The sequence below is a fragment of the Dendrobates tinctorius genome, unplaced genomic scaffold (genome assembly GCF_039654945.1).
Source record: "Dendrobates tinctorius isolate UK_male_01 unplaced genomic scaffold, ASM3965494v1 ptg000011l, whole genome shotgun sequence".
NCBI lineage: Eukaryota > Metazoa > Chordata > Amphibia > Anura > Dendrobatidae > Dendrobates > Dendrobates tinctorius.
This window is the reverse complement of record NW_027361679.1, coordinates 46,240,103-46,250,744: the sequence shown is the minus strand read 5'-3', so window position 1 is coordinate 46,250,744 and position 10,642 is coordinate 46,240,103. Positions and strand designations below refer to the sequence as shown.

Below are 10,642 nucleotides of genomic sequence, written 5' to 3'. Positions count from 1 at the left end.
CAGTACTCCGAAACAGTGTCTGCAAATGGAGATTCTGGCTTGGCTTTTATCCTAAGTCATGTAACTAGGCTCCTTTCTTTTATTTGGAGCAGATTTCACATTTCTATCGTTTTTTGTTGCTTTCCAGTAACTGGTCAAAAGTGCACCATGACTTTACGGATAGATATATATATATATATATATATATATATATATATATATATATATATATACACACACACACATACACACTGTATATATAGTGTAGTGGCTGATTAAACCCTCATCACTTGGTGTTTTTTTTTCTAGGTTTATATTATTGAAGCTAACAAGCTCTGTGTTACATATCTCCCCTCCAGTACTCTGCCAGTCACATTGTCACAGTATACGAATGTGTATGTAGGCATGTATGCATGTAGAGACAAAAATATACCAATAAAAAAAGCCCGTAGAGCAAGCCTAGAACGGGTTCAGTAGCTAGCTTATATATTTATTATGGGAATATTAATCACACACAACAATTAAATATAAGAAACAATGAAAGACAAACTAATAATAGTTAAAAAATGAAGTAAATTTAATTTACAATTAATATCTACTTAAATTATTTCTACAATTTGATATATGTCGGGTCCACAATGCTAATCTGCATGAGGGCAGCATAGGATACAGAAAGTAATCTTGAGCTCAAGAATAAACATTTTTATTTTATGAGATTCAGTATTTTCATGTAAAAAGAGGAATTTCTATGCTGCCAAAAAGCTTTCTGTCTCCCCTGATCATAGAGTTACTGACAGTTCTCCTATATGAACACCGATAGCAAGGGAAAGAAAATGCCAACCACCCTGTATCACTGTGGAGGAGGGTAAACAGGACTCAAAATTGTTCTTTTTTTTTCAAGCAATTATCAGATCATAAAAAAATATCTTCAAATCAATCACCAAGTTCAGCATTCCTGCCTCTACTGAAGGTAGCAAAAGGTAAAGTAGGACACCTGGCAGATCCACCTAGGGTTTTCATTCATTTGTTTTAGAGCTTTCGGGTTCCATGATTAAATCTGGGAGATCAGTTGGAAGACGAAGCAGTTCTTCTACCTCTTCTTGTAGAGCTTCAGCCTTTTCATTTAGTAACATCTAGGGGAAAAAAAAAAAATGTATTCTATAGATTGGATAAATCACAGTGACCATGCCTTACAGTTAAATGGATTCTGGCCAAGAGGCTCAGTGCACCGATCCACACACAGGTGTGCCTCACTGGTGCCTGGAGAGAAATAGGTCTGCACGGAAAGCTCAGGCAAACCAGTGCTGTCACTCAGGAGGCGAGGACATGAAAAACTAGCAGGCACCAAGCGCACTAATTAGCACATACGATTAAGCTTCAGTTTCTGCAGAACAGAGACAGCAATTAAAACACTCAGTTTATGTGCACACGTGCGGAATTGCCGTGGAAATTTCCGCGGCTATTCCACAACTCCCTGCCGCAGGAAATCCGCAAGAAATCCGCATGCGTAATTCCAGTGAAAAACTAGCATTTTCCAAGCGTAATTAGCTGGCAGAATGCTAGCGTTTTCCAAGCGATCTGTAGCATCACTTGGAAGACTGATTGACAGGTTGGTCACACTTGTCAAACATAGTGTTTGACAAGTGTGACCAATTTTTTACTATTGAGGCCGCCTATGCAACATCAGTAGTAAAAAGATATAATGTTAAAAACAATAAAAAAATCGTGACATTCTCACCTTCCGGCGTCCCACGCAGCGTTCCTGATCATCGCGATGCTCCCGGCAAGTCTCGTTCCCAGCGATGCCTGCGACAATGACCTGTAATGACGTAGCGGTCTCGTGAGACCGCTACGTCATCACAGGTCATTGTCGCAAAGCATCGCTGGGAACGGGAGTTGGTAGGAGCATCGCTGAGGCCTGGGGACGCTGCGGGGGACACCGGAAGGTGAGAATGTCACGATTTTTTATTTTAATTCTGTTTTTAACAGATACGGCACCCAGAGCCTGGAGGAGAGTCTTCTCTCCTCCAGACCCTGGGTACCATCCGCACATTTTCCGCTTTCTTTGCGTAGGGTGGGCACAGCCACATTCGGAAAGTAAGGGTACGTGCACACGCTGCGGTTTCCGCAGCGGTTTTGGCCGCTGCAGACCCGCAGCAGCTTTAGCTGCGGTGTACAGTACCATTCAAATGAATGGGAAAAAAAACCGCTGTGCCGACGCTGCGGAAAAATACGCGCGGATTTGCTGCGGTTTTGAATCCGCAGAAAGAATTGCATGTCAATTATTTCTGCGGAAACCGCTGCGGGTTCCTATCTCCACCATTGTGGAGATAGTGAATCCGCAGGACCAAACCGCAGGCAAAACCGCAGATAATCCGCAGGTCTTTTGACCTGCGGATTATCTGCGGTTTTTGCAAAATCCGTGCGGATTAATCCGCAGCGGATTCCACAGCGTGTGCACACAGCCTTAGAGAAAAAATGCATTCCTATGTGTGTGGAAATCCCGCGAATTCTGTAAAAAGAATGAACATGCTGTGTATTTTTCCGCAATGCGATTTCGCTGTGGAAAAATATGCAGCCTTAGCACAGCATGTGTGGAATGCCATTGAATTCAATAGGTTGCTTATTTTATGCGTTTTCGCAGTGTTTTGCAGCAAAAATACACGGAAAAAATGCATAAAATTCGCAGGAAATCTGCACGTGTGCACATAGCCTCAAAGTGCGATTTTTAGTCTCGTAGGGGACATAACGTATGTGCTAGGTTTGGGCTAACAGACTCCCTTCAAAATGGCATTGGTAATTTTGTTTATATCTTTACGATTACTAGTTGGCAGAGCCAAGCGGTTCTGATTGGGGTTCATCTAATATATAAAGCTCAAAGTGTGTATGTGTGTGTGTGTGTGTGTGTGTGTGTGTGTGTGTGTGTGTGTGTGTGTGTGTGTGTGTGTCCGGGATAGGAATCCGCACCGTCGCAGCTACAGCCACAAAATTTGGCACAGTCGCACATCTGGACCCCGAGAGCGTCCTAAGCTATGTTGTGAGGCGAAATTTTAACCCCGCGCGTTCCAATTCACCAAACAATTTTGCCCCTATCTACATAATGGGGAAAAAGTGTGTGCGTGTCAAGCCCAGCCCCTCATTATGATGTCATAATAGTTTCCATGGCGACGCTGATGTCATCATAGGTTGCAAGCCCCGCCGCTCATTATGATGTCATAATGGTTGACTGTGGGATGGAGGATGTGTGATGGGTATATGGGCACTGGACTATGGGATGGAGGATATGTATGACGGGTATATGGGCACGGGACTATGGGATGGAGGATGTATGACGGGTATATGGGCTGGAGGATATGTATGACGGGTATATGGGCATGGGACTATGGGATGGAGGATATGTATGATGGGTATATGGGCACAGGACTATGGGATGGAGGATATGTATGATGGGTATATGGCATGGGACTATGAGATGAAGGATGTGTGATGGGTATATGGGCACTCGACTATGGGATGGCAAATATGTATGATGGGTATATGGGCATGGGACTATGGGATGGAGGATGTGTGATGGGTATATGGGCATGGGACTATGGGATAGAGGATGTGTGATGGGTATATGGGCACTCGACTATGGGATGGAGGATATGTATGATGGGTATATGGGCACGGGACTATGGGATGGAGGATGTGTGATGGGTATATGGGCACGGGCCTATGGGATGGTGGATATGTATGATGTGTATATGGGCACGGGACTATGGGATGGAGGATAATTATAATTTGTTATAACTAACCACAGTTAGTTACTATGCCCGGGCAGCGCCGGGCTCTTCAGCTAGTAGTGTTATAAAACTATAGCTAAAAATCATGGCATGTGCTTACCACGAAGACACTGAGGAACTGAAAATACATAAATGACAAATTATTGCAGAGTCCTCACCTTAGCTGAGCTAATTATCTGGTTTGCTTGGCGTTTTGACAAATGTTCTATAGTTTTCACCATTATTTGTGGATCAGCATTAGCCAAATGAGCAAGAGTGGTGTAACCAGCGTTGTAAAGTTGTTTGGCTCGGGCCTACAGAAGATACAACAAGTGATATTACTAGGCTTCTTTTCACATTTTGTCCTCTCAATTATTAGGAATAATTAAAAATGTATTAAACACATGTTTGTGCATAATGTGGGTACTCTAGCACTAAGATCACTATCTTTTCCCACTGAACCAATAATGGCAAACTCTGAAGATAGAATAGGGAAAGAAGAATTAAAGAGATTGGAAATGTAGAAAACAAAAGGTGAACAAACCTTCCTTCTTTATTATCTTTCTCCATGTCTTGTGCAGTAATCAATACATTGAGAAATACATATAAAATGCTTCTGTAACTCTCCCAGATGCTCAATTAGTTTACTCCATGGTTACGGAAAGTATTCAGACCTCTTTAAATTTTTCACTCTTTGTTTCATTGCAGCCATTTAGTAAATTCAAAAAAAGTCCCTTTCTTTCTCATTAATGTACACTCTGCACCCCCATCTTGACTGAAAAAAAACAAAAAAAACAAATGTAGAAAATTTTGCAAATTTATTAAAAAAAGAAACTGAAATATCACATGGTCATAAGTATTCAGACCCTTTCCTTAGACACTCATATTTAGGTCACTGCTGTCCAATTCCTTGTGATCCTCCTTGAGATGGTTCTCCTCCTTCATTGGAGTCCAGCTGTGTTTAATTAAACTGGTAGGACTTGATTTGGAAAGGCACACACCTGTCTATATAAGGGTATGTGCACACGTAGTTTTTAGTCTCTGCGGATTTTGTAGAGAAAACCGCAGGAAATCCGCAGGACAAAGTGCTGCGGTTTATCTGCGGATTATCTGCGTTTTTTCTGCGGTTTTGCCCTGCGGTTTTACACCTCATAATGGATGAGGTGTAAAACCGCAGCGTTTCTGCACCAAACAATTGACATGCTGCGGATTGTAAACCGCAGCAAAACCGCGCGGAAAAAAAACGCAGCATGTGCACAGCTTTTTTTGATTTCCATAGGAAATAAAGGTACTGTACAACGCAGCAGAATCTGCTGCGTTTCTGCAGAGCCAAAAACGCTGCGGAAACGCAGCAGAAACCGCAAAGTGTGCACATACCCTTAGACCTCACAGTGCATGTCAGACCAAATGAGAATCATGAGGTTAAAGGAACTGACTAAGGAGTTCAGAGACAGAATTGTGGCAAGGCACAGATCTGGCCAAGGTTACAAAAGAATTTCTGCAGTACTCAAGGTTCCAAAGAGCACAGTGGCCTCCATAATTCTTAAATGGAAAAAGTTTTGGACCAACAGAAGTTTTCCTAGACCTGGCTATCCAGCCAAACTGAGCAATCGTGGAGAAGAGCCTTCGTGAGGGAAGTAAACAAGAACCCCAAGATCACTGTGGCTGAGCTCCATAGATGCAGTAGGGAGATGGGAAAAAGTTCAACAAAGTCAACTATCACTGCAGCCCTCCACCAGTTGGGCCTTTATGACAGAGTGGCCTGACGGAAACCTCTCCTCAGTGCCAGACTATGAAAGCCCGCATAGAGTTTTCTAAAAAACACATGCAGGATTCCCAGACTATGAGAAATAAGATTCTCTGGTCTGAAGAGACGAAGATAGAACTTTTTGGTGATAATTGTAAGCGCTATGTGTGGAGAAAACCAGGCACTGCTCATGCCCAATACAATCCCAACAGTGAAACATGGTGGTGGCAGTATCATGTTATGGGGGTGTTTTTCAGCTGCAGGGACAGGACGACTGGTTGCAATTGAAGTAAATATGAATGAGGCCAAGTACAGAGATATCCTGGATGAAAACCTCTTCCAGAGAGCTCTGGACCTCAGACTTGGCCGAAGGTTCACCTTCTAACAAGACAATGACCCTAAGCACACAGCTAAAATTACAAAGGAGTGGCTTCAGACCAATGCTGTGACCATTCTTGACTGGCCCAGCCAGAACCCTGACCTAAACCCAATTGAGCATCTCTGGAGAGACCTGAAAATGGCTGTCCACCACCGTTCACCATCCAACCTGATGGAACTGGAGAAGATCTGCAAGGAAGAATGGCAGAGGATCCCCAAATCCAGGTGTGAAAAACTTGTTGCATCATTCCCAAGAAGACACATGACTGTACTAGCTCAAAAAGGTGCTTCTACTGAGCAAAGGGTCTGAATACTTATGACCATGTGATATTTCAGTTTTTCTTTTTTAATTAACTTGCAAAAATTTCTACATTTGTTTTTTTCAGTCAAGATGGTGTGCAGAGTGTACATTAATGAGAAAAAAAAAATAAATTTTTTGAATTTACCAAATGGATGTAATGAAACAAATAGTGAAAAATTTAAAGGGGTCTGTACCCACTGTAAATCACCGCACACTGAATTATTGGAATGTTGCTATGGTGTTTTTGTGACAATGACATTTGTGAATCAACATTCTGGTGACCACCATGGTCTACCATAACATTATAAATTCCGACAGGTAAAGTGAATAACATGGACTATCTCATTGCATTGCTTCTGTCAAAAGGGAGATACATTTTTCAGTTAGTGAATAGTCAGTTCTTGAAGTAGATACATTAGAAGTAAAAAAAATAGAAAATTTTAAAATTGTAGCAAAAGCCAAATTGTGCTGTCTAGATGACGGTCAGAGCATTTCTAAAAAGGCGGCTCTTGTGGAGTCAAAGGAAGCACTATATGACTTGATAAGAGTACCTTGGTTGTCTAAAGATACTCCATCTGGTTTGACCCTTCTGAAGAGAACTGTAGCATAAATTGATGGAAAAGGCTGATAGAAAACTGATAGAACTTTTAATCTTAGCTTGTGTATGTTACAAGACTGCAGACTGGTCAGAGTGCCCATGCTGGACCAAGATGCAATGCAACATGGTGGCATTGTCTGGCAATGTTATGTTAAGAAACGAAGATCCATAAATTAAGACCAAGTACACTCCTTCAAGGCAACATCATTTCCTCCTTCACCAAAATGTGCTCTTTCACAATTCAAAAAATATTCAATTTAAAAAACAAGTCCGACACACATGGACAAAACTGATTGCACCTTTCTGGTAAAAGATAAACCTACAATGATCACAGCTAACTTGAAACTGAAAAGTACCGTAATTATCAATTTAAATTTACTGAATATCAACTAGTGAAAATCAGACAATGCTTTTGAATTGTAGTTCAATGGAAAATTTAAAAAAAATGGACAAAAATGATGGTACCCCTAGAGAAGATTGAAAATATTTTGCCATAAGGAAAAGTTAAACTAAGGTGTGTCCTGTAATTAGCATCACAGGTATCTAAAGTGAACAGTCAGTCTATTTATAGTGTGAAAAGTAGTTACTGTGCTGTTTGGTATCATGGTGTGTATCACACTGAAAAATCAATCTGATTTTCATTAGTTGATGTTCAGTAAATTTAAAATGAAGATTACTTTTGTCATTTTCAAGTTATTTCAGTGACTGTTGTGGGTTTTTCTTACTTTAACATAAGGGTATCAACAATTTTAATATTTTGTGGACCTTAGGGTCCCCATTTAGGAAGTTACAGGACATTTATAGAGGACTTATGCAATCTAAAGGCCCTGTCACACTAAGCGAGATCGCTAGCGATATCGCTTAAGCGTCACCGATTTTGTGACGCAGCAGCGATATTGCTAGCGATATCGCTATATGTGACACTTACCTCCGACCAGCTCCTCCGCTGGCTATCGCTGATCGCGCAAGAACGTCCTGGACCATTTCTCGTCGGCCGCTTCCTGCTGGTGCCGACGAGCGACGCGTGGACGCGGGCGGACGTCTTCATCGCCGCGTCTGACAGGCAAGTAACGACCGCCGACTGCTGCTACGTCGCTAGTGAGATCTGCTTGTTTGGCAGCTCACTAGCGACCATTTAGCGATGCACCAGCGATCCTGACCGGGTCGTATCATTGTCGGGATCGCGCTGGTGCATCGCTAAATGTGACGGCACCCTAAGCCTTGGAGGGGGGAGGAAATAAAGAACTACACAATAGTAGGCAGGTGGTTCTATTGTTATGGCTGCCCGTTGAACATTCCAGCTTTACTAACCTCCAAAACACCAGCCACTTCCATTAGAGGTATTAGCTCTGATTTCACACAATAACTAAGCTTCTTGGTGACATCCAGAAGAAGAGTTTTGTAAGCCCAGAATTCATCCAGCTCCTTTATTGAAACACAAGAAAAACAAGTTTAACTAGATGAAAACAAAAAGAAAAACAGCATCTTCTTGATAGATCGCCACCTTACTTCTCCGAAAGTGCATGGTGAAAATAATAAAAATGCTTTAGTATTATATTGCATGCAACAGAATCGGGAGTGATGGTACTGTCCATGCTTCGCCATCTTTGGCTCTGCAGCAACAGTGCTAGCAGGGCATATACATATAAGTACCACCAGAATTGTTCTCTACTTAGTCAATCATTAAATATGAAGTCTCCATAACTACCAAATTTTTCGGACCATAAGACGCACTCGTTGCCGAGATCTGAATCTGGGCATGCACCGCCCTAGAGCCCACATTCCCGGAACCACCGCATTGCAGCAACGGAGCTGCGGGGCTTTCACGAAATGCCGGCGGAGGCCCGCCACGCAGCACAGAGCGGCGCTGCCAATGCCCCTGCCCAGAGTGGTGCTGCCACTGCCCCAGCACAGAGCGGTGCTGCCACTGCCCCAGCACAGAGCCCAGCCGCAACACAGAGCACCGCGCCACCGCACCAGCCAGGGAAGGGATTTCCCGGAGGCCACCACACCAGCCTGGACCACCGAAAGACCCCTGTGACCACTCCTCTCCACCTGTGCCGATCCTTTCCCTGGTAAGTTGAATTCGGACTGTAATACGGACCCCCATTTGACACTATTTTTTTTCCCCTATTTTCCTTCTGAAAATTTGGGGTGCGCCTTATGGTCTGGTGCGTCTTCTAGTCTGAAAAATACGGTAAAATGGAAGACTTGTTTTCACCCATTTAATTTTTAGACAACTCATAATGTCATTCTTTCATTTTATTTAACATTACACCAAACTTTATAATATACCAGACCAATAACTATTTATTTTTTCCCCATCAATTGTTTGGAGGCAGTAATATTTCATTAGAGTGTTATAATTAAATAATAACTTGTAAGTGTCAATCAGAAGTGTAGTCCAAAACCAGATACAACAAATTAGGATCACAGTAAGATGTAATACAAGCAAAAGGGAGTGTCTAGGGTGGCCAAATAATTTACATTTACACGTTGGATTTACCTCACAAAAATGCAGCACACAGGAAGAGAAAGAAGCAGACGAGTTCAGAAGATTCTGAATAAACCCTCGTGGCATGTTGAATTTTGTAGACACGGTCCATATATCTAGTTCCTTCATGAGGGCATGTAGAATGAAGGAAAGATAAAGCCGATTCACCGCTCTTTCTTCTGCACACTAAAACAGAACAGTAATAGCAGAGAACTTGAAATAATATGGTTATTATGCAAACACAGAATCCAAGAACAATGGGAAACCGTTACAGAGGTGAACCTTTCACGTTTCTGTGAATACACTGTCAGGCCAATTCTTCAAAGCTTTTATGTCAGAAAACTATCATAAAAGCTTTGAAAAGTCATACAATTTTTGCACGATGCGAATTTGGCTCTCACAGCAGTTTGAATCAGATTTGTCCAAATGGGCAGAGATGGGGTGAAGCCGTGGCGGGGCAGTGCGGGACCATGCTCGCCCGTCCAGTTCATTAAAAGTGGCGGCATTTTGTACGCCAGAAATGTTACTTTAGTCGAGAGGCACACGCCACTAAAATGCACCAAGTTGATTAAGCAGCAAGCGACTTTAATTGAATTTGGACGCATTGTATGCCAATAAGACTGGAATATCATGAGGGTGTGCTGTGCCAGTCCTAAAGTGGTCTACTACTAGGACTACCCCCTCTCACTCTGAATGTTTGACCCTGTAAACATAAACATCCATACTGACCTCCCATGTCGGGCCCATTCCAGTAGGCACTCGTGTTCCTGGGGTTTACGCGAGCCCTGCGACAAATCAGCGCTGGCATCACTGTCCCCGCCTTCAGACATATAAGTAATTAAAAGGAAGATAGCTGCGGCAAGCCGCTCACTTCCACTTTATTGCATGTCCGAAGGAGGGGCACAGTGATGCCTGCTCTGATAGGGTGCAATGCTCACATGACATAAGCCCTGGGATCGTGACTGCCGACACCACTGGAACGGTGCCGACACGAGAGGTCAGTATAGATGTTCTTATTTTAAACGGGGGCAAACATTCAGATTGAGAAGAGCTTGTCCTAGTAGTAGACCATCCCTTTAAATAATTGATCCCTGTTACCACTCAGTAATCTGATTTCAAATAGGAAGAAATATAAATACATAACATAATATTAAATCCAATCATACATTCAAATCTTTATGTATTTCTGATTCTGAAGTGTACAAATTATAACAATCTTCAATACAACTGTTGGTAACAATTCAGCAATACATTAGTTTTGTGGTCACCTGGCAGCTCTAAAAATGGCTAACACAAACAGGCTTTGCGCTAGGCACTCACTTTACCAGATCCTGTGGATTTGCCCTGGCCTTCTACCCTTTAACTACTGGGATAACTTATT

At 42.5% G+C, this 10,642-nt stretch overlaps 1 protein-coding gene across 7 annotated transcripts in view; it reads right to left on the bottom strand.

Moving 5' to 3' along the window:
* Window positions 1-532: 532 nt before the first annotated feature.
* Window positions 533-10,642, bottom strand: part of HELQ (helicase, POLQ like) — a 64,373-nt gene continuing 54,263 nt past the window's right edge. For all 7 annotated transcript variants that reach the window (XM_073541779.1, XM_073541823.1, XM_073541770.1 and 4 more), the window contains 4 exons: window positions 9,274-9,447; window positions 8,079-8,192; window positions 3,923-4,057; window positions 533-1,112 (listed from right to left, as the gene is read on the bottom strand). In XM_073541779.1, coding sequence (XP_073397880.1) covers window positions 996-1,112; window positions 3,923-4,057; window positions 8,079-8,192; window positions 9,274-9,447 — 540 coding nt within the window. In that variant the 3' untranslated portion in view covers window positions 533-995. The remainder of the gene's footprint in view (window positions 1,113-3,922; window positions 4,058-8,078; window positions 8,193-9,273; window positions 9,448-10,642) is intronic.